Source organism: Neomonachus schauinslandi, chromosome 4 (assembly GCF_002201575.2).
Source record: "Neomonachus schauinslandi chromosome 4, ASM220157v2, whole genome shotgun sequence".
Lineage (NCBI taxonomy): Eukaryota > Metazoa > Chordata > Mammalia > Carnivora > Phocidae > Neomonachus > Neomonachus schauinslandi.
Window position 1 is genome coordinate 168,346,041 of NC_058406.1, and position 19,127 is coordinate 168,365,167.

At 42.9% G+C, this 19,127-nt stretch overlaps 1 protein-coding gene across 2 annotated transcripts in view; it reads left to right on the top strand.

Annotated features, from left to right (window-relative positions):
• DEPTOR (DEP domain containing MTOR interacting protein) overlaps positions 1-19,127 on the top strand; it is a 122,271-nt gene that overhangs the window by 72,811 nt on the left and 30,333 nt on the right. For both annotated transcript variants that reach the window (XM_021688441.1, XM_021688442.1), the window contains 3 exons: positions 10,787-10,972; positions 13,465-13,599; positions 18,595-18,665. In XM_021688441.1, coding sequence (XP_021544116.1) covers positions 10,787-10,972; positions 13,465-13,599; positions 18,595-18,665 — 392 coding nt within the window. The remainder of the gene's footprint in view (positions 1-10,786; positions 10,973-13,464; positions 13,600-18,594; positions 18,666-19,127) is intronic.

The window sequence follows — 19,127 nt, forward strand, 5'->3', positions numbered from 1 at the left end:
CCTTTGGCTCCTGCACAGGTTGCAGTCTGATTGGAAATTACCAAAGCCACCATGCCCAGAGAGAAGGAGTAGGTGTTGGTTTTTCCCACTGGCTCACTCCTGTCTCTCTAAAGTCTTCTTTGATAGTTGCTTAGAGCATAATCTCAAGCAGGGATTCCTATCAAGTGGGAACATAATGTGCTTCTGCATCAAAATGAAGGAAATAGGATAGGGGACATAGTGTGGCGGGGTGGGGGGTGGGCAGGAAAAGGGACTGCAGTAACAAGAACCCTCGATCACTCAGCTGTCAGAAGCTCGGGGTAAGAGTTCTCTTCTATGACAGGTGGCTCTCAAAGTGCTACACGTAAAGGCAAGAACTTGTTTGGTGGTTAGCTGGTCTGTTCCTATGGTATATGAGCCTCTACCCTAGACTGATCCCATTTCCCATGGAAACATGATGTGAGCCACAAATGCAATCCATAGATGTCCTTTTAAAATTTCTCAGAGCCACAGTAAAAACAGAAGAAGCAGGTGAAGTTAATCTCAATAATATATTTTAACTCACCATCTCCAAAATATCATTTCAAAATATAGTCAACATGACGGATACCAATCAGCTATTTTACGTTCTTATTTTTCTTACTCAAACTTTTTAAAATTCAGTGCAGGGGTGCCTGGCTGGCTCAGCCGGTTAGGCATCCGACTCTTGATCTCAGCTCGGGTCTTGATCTCAGGGTCGTGAGTTCAAGCCCCGTGTTGGGCTCCATGCCCAGCGTGGAGCCTACTTAAAAAAAGATAATGACAATAAATAAAATAAAATCCAGAGCTCATCTCAATTAGGACTCTGCCACACTTTAAGTGCTTGGCAGCCCCACGTGTCCTGTGGCTCTCATTCTGGAGAGCCTAGCTCTAGACCTTTCTGAATCCAGCACAGGGGAGGGTGGTATCCTGGTGAGTGTGTGTGTCATTTTTCAGCCCCTCATCTCAGAGATCTTTGTCTGTGGCTAAATTCTGAACATTTCTGTTGAAGAAGTGCCTTGTTATCTCTATTTTGCTGTGCTGGTTTGGACACCCCCATAGAGCTGGTCACCAGCCACACAAGTTTCTGGAACAGTGACAATAATCCTCTCTTCCCCAGCACACTGATTTCACAATCATGTTTTCTTTCTCCTCTGTTTTTTAAATATTCCCTTTGATTTTTAAATATTTCCACAAGTCAGAAATTGTTGAATGCCATCACTTAGGCTGGTTTTGATCTTGGCACTTCCCTCTTGGCTCAGAAAGGGCTTATCCAGTATATAACTCAAAGTTCAGGAGCACCTTCTTAAAACTTGTACTCTTCATTGTGGCCTCCTTTGGATTTTTGCTGGCAGTAGGACAATATTATTAATGGTGCATTGGCATTATTGTGAGCTATCTTATTCAGAGATCTGTGGGTCCCCATTTGTTTATTAATTTCACTTGCGTCAGATAAAAGATGAGGTTATTGTAATTTCTTTTCTGCAGATGTAAAAATTGAGGCCCAAGGACTGCCCACAAGCAGTTCCATCCCAGGGGAATCAGAGCCGAGTGGCTGGAAGGCATTATCTTCTGCCTGCATGACTTTATGTCTAATCCCTCTTGGCTTCGAGCCAAGCAGTTTGTTGCAAGGTGTGGGCTGCAAATAAACAGAAAGCATTTGTTTTTTAAGCTTTTGATTTCATGTCTCTAGATGTGCGTTTGGAACAGTATCAGGATTGTGTTTTTGGTATAAAGAACAGAAAATGTAGTACTGATGGCTGGAACAGAGAGGTCCCTCTGCCTCCGGCAGGGACCTGTTCCGGGGGGGGGGGGGGGGCGGGGGGGAATCCTGGGCTGATAAGACGTAGATAAGGCCCCATCCACTTTTGCTCGGCTATTCCTAGAGTTCGCCAGGCCTCGTGTCTGCACTGTGGGCGGGAAGAAGATGGAAAGGCAGAGAGGTGTCACCTAGCAAGACTTTGTTTTTTATTTAGAAGAGGTTGCCTCTTCCTGAGAGTTACACCTACATCACGTGGGTCAGAACTGTGTCACATGGTCACTCCTTGGTGGAAGGTGATCAGCGGATCGAATGCTTTTATCCAGGCACACTGCTGCCCTGGGCAAATAAAAAAGGAGGAGGAAAGAGAGAGTGGGTTTTGGATAAGCAGCTACTATTGTCATCCACAAGGACAAATGTCTTTATCATTAAGTAACTATGGGATCTTCTGGGCTTCCAAGGGATAGTTTCCTTTTTGTGTCCACACACGGAGTTCCTTGTAGCTCTAAGTGAGATTTGAAATAGCGGGGATACCAGTGTCAATGTCTTAGTTTTGACCACTGCACCATGGTTATCTTTTTTTTTTTTTTAAAGATTTATTTATTTGACAGAGACAGCAAGAGAGGGAACACAAGCAGGGGAAGGGCAAGAGGGAGAAGCAGGCTTCCCGCTGAGCAGGGAGCCTGATGTGGGGCTCGATCCCAGGACCCTGGGACCATGACCTGAGTCGAAGGCAGACACTTAATGACTGAGCCACCCAGGTGCCCCTGCACCATGGTTATCTTAACATTACAGTGTGCTGGGGTAGATAGGAACTGTCTATACTATCTTTACTGCTTTTCTATAAATCTAAAATGATTTCAAAATATAAAGCTTATTTTTTAAAAAGCAGGCAAGGTTTTTCCTATATCTGTCTTCCTTTTTTTGTTTTTTGTTTAAGAAAAGGTGAATACAGATATAAATTATATAGAAAATAGATGAAGACCATTTTTTTAAAAAAACTGCTAAATCTCACCACTGATTTCTTCTTTTTTTGAACATGCCCTTCTTCCTACTTTGAAAGTACCATACTCTTCAGTCTCATAAGGAACACTTGATAAATTACTCGACAGTAATGGACCAGCAGGTTCTGTGGTAACCTTTCTGAAAAGAGTTAGAAAATGCCATCCAGGAATAAGGCTTTGGTGGGTGTTCACACCCCCCGTTTCTTGGGTAAGATTTTATTCGGGTACCTTCAGCATCCCACTGGATGCTTTTCTCTGTGTTGTTGGCCTTGCTGAATTGATCTGGGTTAGGATGGATGCCTCCTTTTCTTCCAGTCCACCTAGAGTTGCTTCCAGATGCTTCCCCTACACAGGCAAAGTCTGCAGAGGCTTATACCTTGGAAAGGTATCTTTTGGTCACTGATAACCTGGGCCCTCAATGAAACCCACACATGGCCAACATTAATGGAGTGCCCCTGGCCCAGAAACTGTAACAGGCCTTTTACCTATGTCCTTCCATTATTTCTTCAATTCATTTTCCAGATGAATACAACTAGAGCTCAGGGCAGTTAAGTAACTTAGTAAAGACTGGGCATCCAGCACTGGGCAAAACATGAGTATCAAAGATGAATCATCTTTGGAGATTCTGGCAGTATTTTCTCAGGCTGAGTGTAATGGATAGTGGAAAAATTGTCTGTATTATTTAGATAAATACAATGCAGTTCATCACTTAAAAAAAAAAAAGAGTAAAGCTGGTGTTCAGCCCAGGGCCATCTGAGACCAGAACAATGTTTTCGATGTCATCATTCTGTCCTTTTGATGAACAATTCCAAGGTAATAAACATTCTGGCCTGGTGAAGAAAGAGTTTTGTGGAAAATGTGCCCGTCCAAACTGCCTTCTGTAAACTAGAGATAGGAATAAATGAGGGATAAGTAGATTCTGATGTTTTGGTGTTTGTCAGCTCATTTACCTCCTCATTGGCATAATTACATCTTTGGACGGGAGACAGTCTAGAAAGGATATTACGGAATGGGGTTCCAGAGTTAATCTGTCAGTGTCTCTGCCTTAAACCTTCCAGTTAACAACTATGGGAGTTTACTTTGGGCAAGTTTACTTTGTGTAATCCTGTTTTCTCATCTGTAAAATGGGAATAATTCTAATGGTTCTCTCATAGTGCTGCTATGAGAACTGAATGATATAATTATGCATGTGCTCAGCATAGGGCCTGCCCGGCACAGAGTATCACTCAATAAATGTTAGCTGATTGTTACTTTCATTATTGTTATCATCCACATCTTCAGCATCAAATGCCTTCCTTGGTGGAGCTCAATATAAATTTGATGACTTCACCCATGCTGGTCTTACACAGTATCTTATCCATACTCCACGCTGAATGTCTACGTGTTAAATAAGTCAACACTGAGGTGCTTTAATTAGGCCTTTGGATTTATGCCAACAATTCCAAAAGATCTAGAAGAGAGTCACAATTTTTTTTTCATTGAATTTTGTATGTGAAGTATTCCATTTCCTGGACAAAATAAGTTTGTGTTTAGACCCTTGCACTTATGGTATCATTTAGTCTTTGAAAAACATACCCTTTGTTTTGAGTTTTATCGCTAGCAATGAAGGTTCTAGTCTTTGGAATGCACCCAGCTATTATTTAATGATGCATACAGAAGAAGAAAACATAATTTGACCTACTTTCTATTTATTACCTTTACATTTCTGGCAATAAGACACAGAAGCTGCAAAAACCTACACAATCACGATGTCATGTTTTGATTTTCTTCTTTTCTGCTATCCCTACTAGAGTTACTTTCGTCCTTCTTCCTCATCTCTTTCCCATCCTCTCTGCCCTTCAGTCAATTGAGTTAGTGCAATTGGGCTCTAACTTTGTGAATGTGAAGTGTTTTGTTTTAGTAATATCAATTAATAGGACTTTATACGCTAAAACCAATTTCCTGTTTTCATATCCTCTTCTTAGTGTTGTCGGTGCTCAGGAAGTAATTATTTTAGTTCTCTGACTCACTGTTGTTATTGCCCTTTGAAGAGTTTTGTATCCCAAGCACCTAGCTCTGTCCTTACGTGGCACAGACTCTTAAATACAACTGCTTAATGTTCTTGAATCAAGGACTTTTGCTGCTTTAGGAAACAAGGCTCTTTCAACTTCTGCATTCCTTTAGGGTGGTTTGCGATGGGTAATTATGGCCTTAAGTATAGCTCAGATTTTAAAAAAAATTACTTTAATCTTCTATTGTAGTTAGTTCTCAATGCATGTTTTCCACCAAACATATGATTAAAAAGCATGATATGAATATTTTTTAGTCTTGACGGTTTTTTTAAATCTGCAGCCTACTAAGTGACCTAAGTTGCTCAGACTCTGAAGGACGGTGAATTAGCAGGAGCAGGGAGCCCAAAGAGTGCAGAGCCTTCCCTGGACACATGAAACAATGGAAAGCTTTGGACTTGTTGGCAGGGAAGGTGCAGCATTTTCATATGCAGATTTTTTTTTTTTAAGATTTTATTTGTTTATTTGACAGAGAGAGACACAGTGAGAGAGGGAACACAAGCAGGGGGAGTGGGAGAGAGAGAAGCAGGTTTCCCACTGAGCAGGGAGCCTGATGCGGGGCTCCATCCCAGGACCCTGGGATCATGACCTGAGCCAAAGGCAGACGCTTAACCGACTGAGCCACCCAGGCGCCCCTCTTATGCAGAATTTATTTGCCTTTTAGAAACCTGAAGTCTGAGGACTAGATCGGCCACCTGTTTAGCCTTGAGGTTTATCAGTACTCTTAGACAATGTCTGCAGGCTCTAAGTGGTCCTTTTATGAGGAGGTACAGGGATCCATAGGAGATGAGAAAGCGAGCGAGAGGAAATGGAGTGAGGAGTAAGATGGAATGAAAGCCTTGATGGCCCAGAATGATCCATCACCCACCATGGTGCCCTCGGGGAAACAGTGAGCCACATCCACCTCTGCTCTGTGGAGGACAGTGATGAGGAGGATGCTAATCATGGCAGCTAGTGAGGGTCTCCTGTCTTAAAGGTGACTGGAAGAACTTTTAGCTTTGGTACCAGTTTGCATTTGTAGTATGGTACCCCCCATCTCATCCTTGATGATCATTCTTCTTCATTGTGATAGCCATTACCCTTTCCCGCCCCCCTCTGTTTAAGCCCTCTTTTCACTCTGCTAAGTTACTTATGTGATCCCAGATCCAAGACCACCTTTTAAAAAGGTTTAATGGAGGTGCCTGGGTGCCTGGGTGGCTCAGTCAGTTAAGTGGCTGACTCTTGGTGTGGGCTCAGGTCATGATCTCGGGGTCCTGGGATTGAGGACCACCCACTGTTGGGGGGCTCTGCGCTCGGCGGGGAGTCTGCTTGAGATTCTCTCTCTCCCTCGGCCTCCTCCTTCCCCCCCTACTCATACTCTCTCAAAAAGATAAATCTTTAAAAAATTAAAAAATAGGGGCACCTGGGTGGCTCAGTCGTTAAGCGTCTGCCTTCGGCTCAGATCATGATCCCAGAGTCCTGGGATCGAGCCCCACGTCAGGCTCCCTGCTCAACAGGGAGTCTGCTTCTCCCTCTCCCACTCCCCCTGCTTGTGTTTCCTCTCTCGCTGTCTCTCTCTCTGTCAAATAAATAAATAAAATCTTTAAAAAAATTTTAAAAATAAATAAAAATTAAAAAATTAAAAGGTTTGTTGAAATGCCATCCAGAGAGCAGTTGGTAACCACACGTTCTCTCCCTCCACCTCCCTCCCACCCCCCCTTATCACACTGCTGGATTCAGTTGGCTTATTTCATGATGCCTCTTGTGTTATGTCATTTGCCAGCAAACATTCCAAGGATGAATGAAGGTATGTGACCTTCCTCCCTCCAACTATATAAGTAGCTTAAAATGTCTTTTATATTCAGCTGAATTTGTAGATTTCAAGGTGATAGATTTTTATATTCATCTTTAGATTTTATGTGTCAGTGGAATAGAAACCAATTTCCCCTCTTGCACATAATCACTTTTTAAGGTCTCTTTGTGTTTGCTGAAGTCATCCTAATAACTTAAAAGAGGAAAATGTAGCCACATTGTCCACAAAAAGAATATATGTATGTCACTTTATTATTTTGGTAGATTACATGATATTTCTCTCATGCTTTCTGAAAAGTAAAGGCACACAGCAAATCAGGATCTCTTTTCTTTTACCAAGTATCAACAACATTGTGAGCTTAGTGCTTCTAGAACCCCCACTTTCCTAAGCACTTAGATCCTCTTGTAGTTGTATGGCTTCAGCTTTCTGGCTATGCCTGATTTTACTCTTATTTTATGTTTGATTTAATACCAAGCCAAGTCAAGCCCCTTGGGAATGCTACCCATATGAAAGGAAAGTCTTCATAAGTCCCAGAAATTATAAATTGAATGGATAACTAATTATCACTTTCAATTACAGCTGTAATTGTAAGAGCACAACTAGAAAAACCAGATATTGAATGTCAGCTTTGAATATTCTCTCTTATTTATTCCTGGTTAGGGGTTCATATTCTCAAGGAGCAAAGCACAAAATTTGTCAAATTGTTTGTCACAACATTTACCTTACATAAAAGTCCTGTATAGTGTTGGGATCTGAGACGTAAAAAATTGGAACAACCTCAAGATTTAGAGCCGCCAATCACCGTCCCCCAAATGATTTTTCTTTCCTTCTCTTTATTTTTTTCCCCCGGGAGTTTAGGTTATTTCTTCTGTGTTTACCAAAGAGTAAGTCGCCTATGTAGCAAATGGCTTTGTATTTAATATAGTCAATGTCATGTTAAAGTATAGGAAGAACGAACTCTTTTCTGTCTCTGGAATATAAACTATATGTCATTTAGCTGTTGTTTATTTCTTGAGACTTTACATGTGTAATTTATGACCGAAGGCTAAAGTCAATCTTTAGGAGTCTAAGAACAAGAAGACTTAAACCACTAGATTTCAGATGACATTCTAAATCTCTCACATCCATTATCCCATTTTTCCTTCACAGCAAAGCCGTGCAAAGTTAAAAGTTTAGTAAGTTGCCCAAAGCACCCTGCTAGTCAGGTTGGCAGAACTGGGATCAAAACTGAGATCATCTAACTCTAGTACCTGCACTTTTTATTGTGTAATATTAGCTTCTAAAAGTTTTTCAGCCTAAGAGAGTGTTTAATGAAGTGCCAACTTAATTGTTTTGTTCTTATCTGAATCAATGCCTCTTTTAGCAGACTTTGGTTTTGATGAGCTTGAAAGGATGAGCAGATGAGGTGTCATAGTCCACTCACCATGCTAAGATAGATAGCTGGGATGGTGTGCGACACTTAGTAGGTGCTCACATTGTTGGATAAATGAATGGATGCCATGTGTGACTGATTGATGCCATAATATGGTTGTCTACCTGCACTCTTGAAGCTTTTGTGACTACGATTATCTGTGTTATACCTAAGGCCATGCTCACAAACAAAGCAAATGCATGAAATTCAGTGTTCGTGTCATTAAGCTTTTAATGAGAGAGAGAAGAAAAGAACCCTTTTAAAAGCAAAATAATTCATTGAAAACAGTGCAGGTGACAAATGCAATTGTCACTTTTCTATTCTGAGAGGAGAATTGGACTCCATCTGTTCCAGCCACATAGCTGGAGGATGAACACGTGGAGACATTCGTTTTCACAGAGTGTGGCTGCTCCTCAGGTACTAAAATCCAAATAAGTCCTTGAAAATTGAAGTGGGGCATTAAATGTAGTGTGTCATAAAGTTGAATTCCCACAAGCCAAATGGCGTCATCATCAGCACATGATGGTAATTGTAAAAATCACAACAGTGGTTGTAAAATAATAAAGGTATAATTTTTTGAGTTCTTACAATCCACTTGGCATTATGCTTATCAGGTGTGGTCTGTTGTCTCATCCAGTTTTTGTTTTCCATGATTCGGTCACGTTTAAGGTCATTTGCACCATTGGAGAGGGAATAGGATGAATAAGGACTATTTGAATTTAACCCCTTCATCTCAGATGCCAAATTTATCTTTTGAGCTGTATGTGGTGGAGAGCTGGGGAGGTGGAGAATGGAGCATGGCTATGACTTCAACTCTAGGTCTTGGTATTTAAAGCCTGGGGAGATTAAATTGGTAGTCAAATTTCCATTTCAATTAAAACTATTTTTAAATTACTTTTAGCAATTCCGGAATTTGTTTGGATTTAGAGTGTTTTTCTGGATTTATTTATACCAGAGCCAATGTTTTGTATAATTCACAGTCCAAAGAGAAAGCAGTAGGTATTAATAAATGTATACAGAACTGTGTATTTTCAGGTTGTAATTTAAGATACTGTTGCCAAAGTCAACTTGAGGATTTAAAAAAATCTCAGTGAACTCAGAAAAGTTTGCCAGAAATAAATACCTTCTCTACAAAATTTTATTATAGCATTATTGAATGTAGTGATACAGTAAATTTATATTAAAATTTGACTATCTGCAATAGAACCACTATTTGTAGATATCGTATCAAAGTGTAATTGGCTTATCTCTTGGTCCAGGATGCATTCAGCATCTCCTGAACCCAAGAGTGCATTATTTATGAAGAACATTGCAGAACTACCACTGAATTAAGTGTATTTGTCTTTGTGGCCAACATAATTCATTTAGCCAAAGTGACTAGTTTATCACCATTTAAAGACAGTGAAACACCCATATGAATCCTAAAGTTAAAAGTTGGCAGGGGGACTCTCTTGATAGGAACCCACCTTTCTAAGACTTGGATATTCATGTAACCAGAATTACTCAAAACAAATGTGCATGATAAATACAACTGTAACCCTAGATTGCATTTGTTGGTGTTGAGCCAGCAGGGATATGATTCTATTTGTGAAAAACCTGGAGAGGCTGCTGTCCTAGTTACCACTATTGATAAATGAGTTAATGTGATTCTCATTGGGTTGTGTTAGATTATTTTCCTAGTGATTTACAGAATTTTAAATTTCACATTTCAAAAAAAATTGCCAGGAATGATACTTAAAAAAAACCAACCTTTTATCTCTTTTTACCATCATTTCATAAATTGCAGGACAAAAAAATGTACACAGCATGTAGTCAACCTAACTCAACGGATTTGAATTCAAGAAATGGATGGATGAATGGACAACAAAAAAGTTGTGATGCTATCATTTCAGAATAAAGGAAAGGCTTTCAATGGAATATACTTAGTTTTAGGAAAGACTAGCTGCACTGTCCTTCGTGTTCCAACTTCCCATGCCCCAGTAACCTCTTCATGACATATCACGAACCCACACCTTGGTTTAGGAAAAACTGTTGTATAGCCACTAAATAGTTCAAAGTTAGCTGTGTTCTGGACATACTGCTTATCTGACTACCCATCACAGACTATTCACTGCCAGTCTTTTACTGAGCACCTACTCTGGGCCAAACACGGTCATCTAGGATTTCAGGATGCCAGAATGATTAAGACACAGTCTGGGCCCTCAAGCAGAGTGACTTAGGTGGAAGAAAGAGATGGGCTCCCCCCACCACCAAAACAAACAAACAAATGATATGTGGTCTCTGTATTATTTTTGCAACTCTCTGAGTCTATAATTATTTCAAAATCAAAAGTTTAAAAACAAATGGACGTATGGCTATGGGACTAGCACTTTGCTGGGCACTGGGACACATGACTACATGAAACCATGATCCCTGCCCCAGAGAGCCTAGAGTTGAGTGGACAAGGCAGAGAAGTGAACGGACAATGCGGGCGCAGTGTGGTAAGTGCTCAGCGGGAGGTTATATAGAGGCTTGGACAATACCTGGAAGAGTATGACTTTAGATAGGGAAGGGGGGCTGAGGTCAGGCAAAGCGCCCCCCCGAGGAATTGGTTAGCAGATTTGTAAAGTGCATGGCATGTGGAAAGACTTTGGGACGGTGTGTGGACTAGCCATGTGGCATCTGGAGAATTATACTCTTTCCGAAGACGTTTGCCCTGTCGGATGGAGTCTTCAGGCTGTGGTGCTCCATGACCAGGACACCAGGCATGCTTATCTTGTTGTTTCTCCTTCGCAGTGTCCAACAAGCACCCGTTCGTGGACAGCAACCTTCTCTACCAGTTCAGAATGAACTTCCGGCGGAGACGCAGACTGATGGAGCTGCTCAATGAAAAATCACCCTCCTCTCAGGAAACTCACGACAGTCCCTTCTGCTTGAGGAAGCAGAGCCATGACAATCGGAAATCTACCAGTTTTATGTCTGGTATGTCAGTTTCGTTGTGTATGTGATCATGTGCATTTGCCTTTTGAGAACTAGTAGAGTAATACCTCACCTTTGTGAAATGCTGTTCTCTGGCACCTTTTTATTTATTCATAACAAGAAGTATGAAAAAAAAAAAACACCCTAGCATGACCAAATTGTTCCTGGGCAGTCCATTTAGATGTTTTGAAGACCATTTTATCAAATTATGTTTTTTTGTGATAGAAGCCTTCTTAAACTCTCATTCTACCTGATTTGCTTTTCATTTATAAACAATTCTTATATATCATTAATGATCCAGTGTTCTAAATCACAGCACTGAAAAGCTATATATTTTAATGGTGAATAAAGACTTAGGAGGGCATATTCAAGTAAAAGGCAACTGATTGTCAACCCGTCACGAAGCGGTGAGCCAGAACAAAGAAAAATTGTGAAAAGCAAGCAGAGGAGCTCATAAAGCCCAGGATGTCACATGGAAAGTCAAACAGTCCCATATTTACAGTGACCCCTACCAGAAATGATGCTGACAGGTGTTTGCAAAGATAACCCCGCTCAGCTGGAAAAGGTTAACTTGAGGTGCCTTCTGCGGAGGAAGCAGAGGTGCTTAAAGGGGTATCTTCAACTCTTCTGAAAACTTGGCATGGATTGACCTGAGAAACTGGTTGGCCTAAGGTTTGGACATTCTGGGCTTCAACCTGAAACTCAAGGCACAGTGAAATGTGTGTCTTGGTTATTTATGGCAGGTGGCGGTGAGAACACTTGCAGTTATATTGAGACCTTTCTATGCCCCCTGGCACTGAGCTAAGCTTGGTTGCATGAATTTTCCTCTTTAATTCTCACTATATCCTAAGAGGAAGGACTTTTCTTATCCCCTTTTATGGGTGGAGAAACTGAGGCATGGAGCACTGGAGGGGCTTACCCAAGGTTACAAAGCTAGAAAGGGGTGGACGGAGCTGGATCTCGCACCAGTTCTGTCTTAACTCTAGTGCTTCTGTTATACTGTGTCCGCCCCCATCCCCCTCTCCCAGGCTCTGCAGATGCAGCTGGAGGGGAAGAAAGAATGAAGCAAGCAAGAGCCCCTCAGGGAAAGTGAGCATTAGCAGCCAGTCAGGAACCCAGTCTGTGCTCAGACACACCCCAGTCGTGTGTCCCCTTCAGGCTGCAGACTTCTGCAAACGCAGAGTAACTGTTCCTGTTCTTTCTAGCACTAACATTTGCCTGTTTCTGGTGGGCCCGATAGACCAGAAAGTGACCATGATGAGAAGGAGGACAGAGGGGACGTGGTCACCATAAAAGCCAGCATTTACTTTGTGCTTCCTGTGTCCCAGGCACTAAGCGGGGACTCTCCACGGCTTCTGTCATTTGACTGTACACCTTCCTCTCTCCTCTCCCTTGTTGAGAGCCACCCCCTCTGTGGCAAAGAGAACCAGATCAGAGCCCTGAACTGCTGCCTCACATACACTTCCAGCGCTAAACCTGTGGTATTGTGTTTTAATCTCCCTCTTCCATGGCTCTGGGTGATTAGTGACTTCATATTAAATCAGGAGGCGTGGGGCGCCTGGGTGGCTCAGTCGTTAAGCATCTGCCTTTGGCTCTGGTCCTGATCCCGGGGTCCTGGGATTGAGCCCCACACTTCGTGGGAAGCCTGCTTCTCCCTGGGAAGCCTGCTTCTCCCTCTCCCACTCCCCCTGCTTGTGTTCCCTCTCTTGCTGAGACTGTCAAATAAGTAAATAAAATCTTTAAAATATATATTTTAAATCAGAAGGCATTTATTACTGTCAATCTATTAAGCATCTAGCCAGCAGTTAATTTACATCCTTCTGGGGACTGCTCCTCCGCAGGTGCTCAGTCATTCTTGAAATAACATTTTATGTGCCTGAGTACGTTCCCATACATCATATAATCCACTCCTTGTACCAGTCCTGTGGGATTGCATTATTCCCACTTCACAGCTGGGGAAGTTGAGGCTCTGAGAACCGAAGCAAAGGGCCCCAGGTTATGCTACTAGTGAGTGGCAGGCTGCAATTCAAATTGCTTTTTTCTTTCTTTCTTTCTCTTTCTTTCTTTCTTTCTTTCTTTCTTTCTTTCTTTCTTTCTTTCTTTTCTTTCTTTCTTTCTCTCTCTCTCTCTTTCTTTCTCTCTCTCTCCCCCTCCCTCCCTCCCTTCCTTTAGATTTTTTAATTTATTCATCCGAGAGAGAGAGAGAGAGAGAGAGAGAGAGAAAGAGAGAGAGAGAGCTCGCAAGCAGGGGGGAGGGGTAGAGGGAGAAACAGACTCCCTGCTGAGCAGGGAGCCCCATGCAGGACTTGATCCCAGGACCCTGGGATCACGACCCAAGCGGAAGGCAGACGCTTAACCGACTGAGCCTCCCAGGCGCCCCAAATCCTTTTCTGAGTCCGAGGACCCGCCTGGCCGCATGCGGCGGCTGAAAGCCCGCCGCTCTAGGGCACCGAGGCCAGCGCCCTCACAGCTGCGTGTGTTTGCCGCCCGCGCAGTCAGCCCCAGCAAGGAGATCAAGATCGTGTCCGCCGTGCGGAGGAGCAGCATGAGCAGCTGTGGCAGCAGTGGCTACTTCAGCAGCAGCCCCACCCTCAGCAGCAGCCCCCCGGTGCTCTGCAACCCCAAGTCCGGTGAGTGAGCCCCGCTTCTGGCAGTGACTGTGGGGGGCGGAGCGGGTGTGCGGGCCGGGTCCCCCGGCGGCCGACTCTCACAAGGGGGAGGCTCGTGTGTGGGAATCTTGGGGCCAACGCCTGTCCAACGGAAGGGAAGCATGTAGGTTTGGGCAGAGGGAGAATCAGGCTGCCCCACGGACCCCAAGGGGAGCTCTGGGGTTGGGATGGCCCTTCAGAGTTGTCCCAGCTTGGGGTGAGGTGGCGAGGCCTTTCAGCCCTGGGGTTGACCAGTCATTAGATGTTGGCTGCCCCTGGGAGGAGGTCATGACCTTGGGCAAGGCAGCTCTCTTCAGAGCTGGTTCCAAAGACAGTTGAAGATATCAGCAGTCCCAGCAGCTGGGAGAAGCCCCTCAATCCTGAAGAGGGTTTCAGGAGATGCAAAGATCTTCTGGGTCCCAGCCCTGCCCCCCCCCCCCCCCCCGCACCCCCCTGCAAAGAAGAGGCACGGATCCGTGTAAACCCAACTCCCTCTGAAAATGACTCTTGGTGCCTTGCAGTTTCAAATCCTAGTCATCGACCTCCATGGCCTTTACCTTCCAGAAAAAAAAAAAAGTCTAGGCACAAAGATGGTTGATGAGCTTGTGCTTAGAATCAGTTCTTCAGCCCACAGGTACCTGTAACTCACGCAATACTACTAGCTTCTCATTGCCCCTTACCCACCTCTCTCCCAGGATTACATCACGTGGTCCATATTGCTAATAATCACTGCCTTGAAAACACCCTCAACTCCCTTTGTTTCGTGCCCTGTCCACCCTTAGTCCAGTATATCATTTTCAGGGAAGGGGCTTTGTTCCTTTGGCTTATGTTGTTCCCTCATCACCACATTTGGGGATATAAAGATGAAAGGTCATGACCCCTTCCCTCAGTGAACATATCATCTCTCTGCACATGTTAGCGAGAATAAGGACAAATAAGATGTTGATCAAAGAGCTCTAAGAGAAAACTGTTATCTAAGGCTGTTATCTAGGCAAGTGGGTATTTTACTTAATCTAACATTTTTTTGCTACCTTCTGGAGGGTTAGCTGGAAGGATAAAATCATAACCTGCAGCACATGAATGAAGAAACTGGCTTCCACACGGACTCTGGCTGGAAAATCATTGAGCCCCCATATGCAACCAGCTTTTTCAATTAATAGAACACTGCCGATAAGGTACAATGAGAAAGGAGAACTGTATTCTTAGAAACAGGTTTTTTGAAGCCCCTGATCGAAATCTGGCAGGTGTAACCTGAAGTTAGAAGCAGAAAGAGTTCAGTTTCAGGAAAGGGTCAGTCAGGCTAAAGCCATTTTGCTTGCTTTCGATTGCATACAATGGTGGAGTAAGAACAAAGTGTTAATTACTTAAATGAACTACATTTGCATTGTTTCCTCTTTCTCCTCGCCCCTTGGCTCAAAGGGAAAAGTTTGCTGATAAGCAGGCAGCAAAGAAAGGTCAGGTTGCCTTATTTGGGTCTCAATTATGGTCGTCTCAATTGTCTTAATCGTGGTTCATAAATCCTACGTTTTGCCCATATTCTGACAAGCTTCTCCCTCACTCTTGGGAGGGTTCCCAGGGTGCAGTGAGCTCATGTGTGATTTTTTTTTTCCTCAAGCAGATAAGCAGACCTTCACAGTAAGGCATTTAAAATTAATCATTATATTTACATCTGGATATAATGCCCTAAGCCAGCCAAAAAAAAAAAAAAGAGCTACCAGATATTACCATGATTGGTGTCCTTGTGATAAGTAAATAACTTTCGAAGGACACAAAAAGAGAAAGCTAAAGGAAAATTCCATGGGCTTCAAGATTTCTATATTTTTCAACAGAAGAAAGAAATGGCATTATAATAAATATTTTAATTTATAATTCATTTTATTTTATTAGTATGGTGGTCAAATATTATAGTACAGTGTGATTCAAAACCATGATGAGCTATCATCTCTCACCTGTTTAGAATGGCTATTGTCAAAAAGACCAAAAATAACAAGTGTCGGCGAGGTTGTGGAGAAAAAGAAACCCTTGTGCACTTGTTGGTGGGAATGTAAATTGGTGCAGCCACTGTGGAAAACAGTATGGGGAGGGTCCTCAAAAAACTAAAAATAGAAGTATCATATGATCCAGCAATTCCACTTCTGGGTATTTATTCAACGGTAGGAAAATGCAAGCTTGAAATGTTACCCACACCCTCATGTTCGTCACAGCATTATTTACAATGGCCGAGACATGGAAACAACCTAAGGGTCCAGGGATGGATGAATGGATAAAGAAGATGAGGGATATATATACACAATGGAATATCATTCAGCCTTAAAAAAAGAAGGAAATCCTTCCATTTGCAACAACGTGGATGGATTTTGGGGGGGCATTATGCTATGTGGAATAAGTCAAACAGAAAGACAAATATGTGGTCTCACTTATATGTGGAATGAAAAGGGAAAAAAAAAACAAACTCACATATACGGGGAACAGATTGGTTGTTGCCAGAGGAACGGGTGAAAATGGTCAAACAGTACAAATTTCCCATTATAAAATAAATAAGTCCCGGGGGTGTAATATATAGCATGGTCACCATAGTTAATAATACTGTATTGTATATTTAAGAGTTGCTAAGAAAATAAATCTTAAAAGTTTTCATCACAAGAAAAAAAGTTGTAACTGTGAGTTAATAGGGTGTTAACTGGACTTACTGTGGTGATCATTTCACAAAAATATATACATATATTGAATCATTGTGCTGTAACCTGACACTAATATAATTTTATATGTCAATTATACCTCAATAAAAAGAAAGAGAATGTGTATTAAAAGAAGTGGTCAGTATTGTTGTCAAATATTACAGTGCAATGTGCTTTCTATATCCAAATTCATACACCCAGAAGTGGTTATGGGGGAGGGGGGAATTGTCTGATAGGGAATTAAAAGGGCTCAGTCCTCAACCATGGACTTCTTCTCTTACCTCCTGTTCATCTGAGAGGTTCTTTTCTTGATATTCGATCTACTCCCTCTTTTGGGGGGAACGTAAATTCATGTTCTCTTTTGTGAGCTTTCCAAAAGCAAAAGTCATCATCCCAGCCGCCTGTCATCTCAAGGAGAAACACTTCATTGCCTTTAACGGAGAGGGGGTCTGTTAGGGCCAAGTTTCCTGGTGGACCACTTTTTCTTTTTCTGTTGCACCCTTGTTCCAGGACTGGCCCCTGACCTCTGAATGCTGTCAGCCAAGGGAATTGAAGCCTGGCACTTTGCTAGGTTAGGGGCTTGGCCTTGGCCCCTTACGTTTCTTTGTGATACCCAAGTTCATGATCTCTGTCTAATTGGGTTAGGAGGCTCCCTGGCTCCCCATCTGCTGGCTCCTCTGGGTGGCTGTAGCAGTCCCCTCTCTAGTTCTTAGTGAGCACAGGATGAATGGAGAAGGTCCTTACAGTGGTCTCCCTCTCCCCTTTCTGTGGTGTCAGTTACCCAGGTCAACCACAACCAGATAGCAGATAATCCTCCTTCCCACATAGCGCCAGGAGGTCAGCGTAGCCTAAGGCTCTGTCATAGGGCCTGTGTGATTCACCTCAACCTCGTCTCATCGTGGAGGCATTTTATCATTTCATATCATCACAGGAAGGGTGAGTCCAGGACAATAAGATATTTTGAGAGAGAGAGAGAGAGAGACCACTTCATATAACTTTTATTACAGTGTATTGTTATAATTGTTCTATTATTAGTGATTGGTGTTAATCTCTTACTGTGACTCATTTCTACATTAAACGTGATCCTAGATATGTACGCCGAGGAAAAAACATAGTATCTCTAGGGCTCAGTACAATCTGTGGCTTCAGGCATCCACCAGGGGTCTTGGAATGTATCCCCTACAGATAAGGAGGGACTACAGTACTGTCAGGTTTTTAGGCAGCCAGCAAGTCAGGGATTGGCTGCTGGCTTCGCCATCTTGGTGGGCCACAGCAGCGAGCTGATAAGAACCGATGTCTTAGGACAACTCACCACTGCCTTCTGGAGATTTTGAGCCCATTCTTCTGCTCACAGAGAGGGCAGAGCATGGGACGAGCCATGTCACAGTGGCTGATGGGCATGGGCATCCAATGGCTGAGTTTGAATCCCAATTCTGCTACCCATGAGGGCTGAGACCTTGGACAAAGCTATTTAACTTTCTAAACCTCTGGTTTCTCACTAATAAAATAGGGACCATGAGGAAGCTAGCTAAATAGCTTTTGTGATGACTAAATGAGATAATGTATTTGGAGCACCTAGCACAGCACCTAGCACACGCTAAGTATGCATAACATTTCTCTAGCATCATTCCTCGGGGCAAAAGGCAGTGAGTGTGTCCATGCAGTCTGGGGTATTGGTCAGGAAATAAGTAAAGTTTCTGTGAGTGGGATGTGTGCGGTATGTTGTGAGGGGTTAGCTCTTGAAACATGGCTATCGGACCTCTAGCGTCAAGTCTCTCTCTTAACCTTGTCCTGTTGAATACGTATCAGGATTCAAAAGAAAGAAGTGTGAGCACTAGAAACTTTTTCTTTTTCTTTTTTTTTTTTTTAAAGATTTTATTTATTTATTTGACAGAGAGAGACATAGCGAGAGCAGGAACACAAGCAGGGGGAGTGGGAGAGGGAGAAGCAGGCTTCCTGCAGAGCAGGGAGCCCGATGTGGGACTCGATCCCAGGACCCTGGGATCATAACCTGAGCCGAAGGCAGACGCTTAACGACTGAGCCACCCAGGTGCCCAGAAACCTTTTTCTTAATAGAAAAATGTCACCCCACTCCTGTGCCACTTCTTCTTTCCATAGCTCTGTAAGTTGGCTTAGGGTTATTCATGGCTACTCATGTTTTCCGTCTGTTTGGCTAGACCATACACCGTGAGGCAGGGATCTTCACCACGCTTGTTCGCAGACAGTCATATATGAGGCATTCAGCATATATCCGCTACATGAGAAGGGTTTGCACCTTGACCTCGCATCTGTCTTACAGTGTTGAAGAGACCCGTAACTTCTGAGGAACTCCTGACTCCCGGGGCTCCGTACGCAAGGAAGACATTCACGGTAGGCTCCTCATTTGGGTTTTTTCAGGCTCGTTTTCTGTGCCGTGTCAACATGTCAGTGTACCAGTGTGTAGCTTAGGGATAGAATTGAAAAACCTTCTAATTTTCCTTTTGTCTTTGGCATTATTCTAATAGTAGATTTTCTTGACCCTTGGACACTAAAATGCATTAGGACTTGACATGATTTATGATGAATACAGCATTTTAAGCTCCTTTTGATGTGCCCTTAAGAAAAGATTTCCACTATATACTTAGTCTGATATAATTACAGACTTTAAGGCAAATGGCAGGGCAAATAATGCCAATAATTCTTTCTGTGTTACGGTTAATCCCCAAAACCATTTAAGACATTAGAGGAGTCTTTAGGGGAAAAAAGAAAACTATGGGATAATCTGTTCTACCGTAAGGAATGGTGCTTTTGACAATGCTGAGCATGTCTTGAGTTATACAAGCACTGGATTTT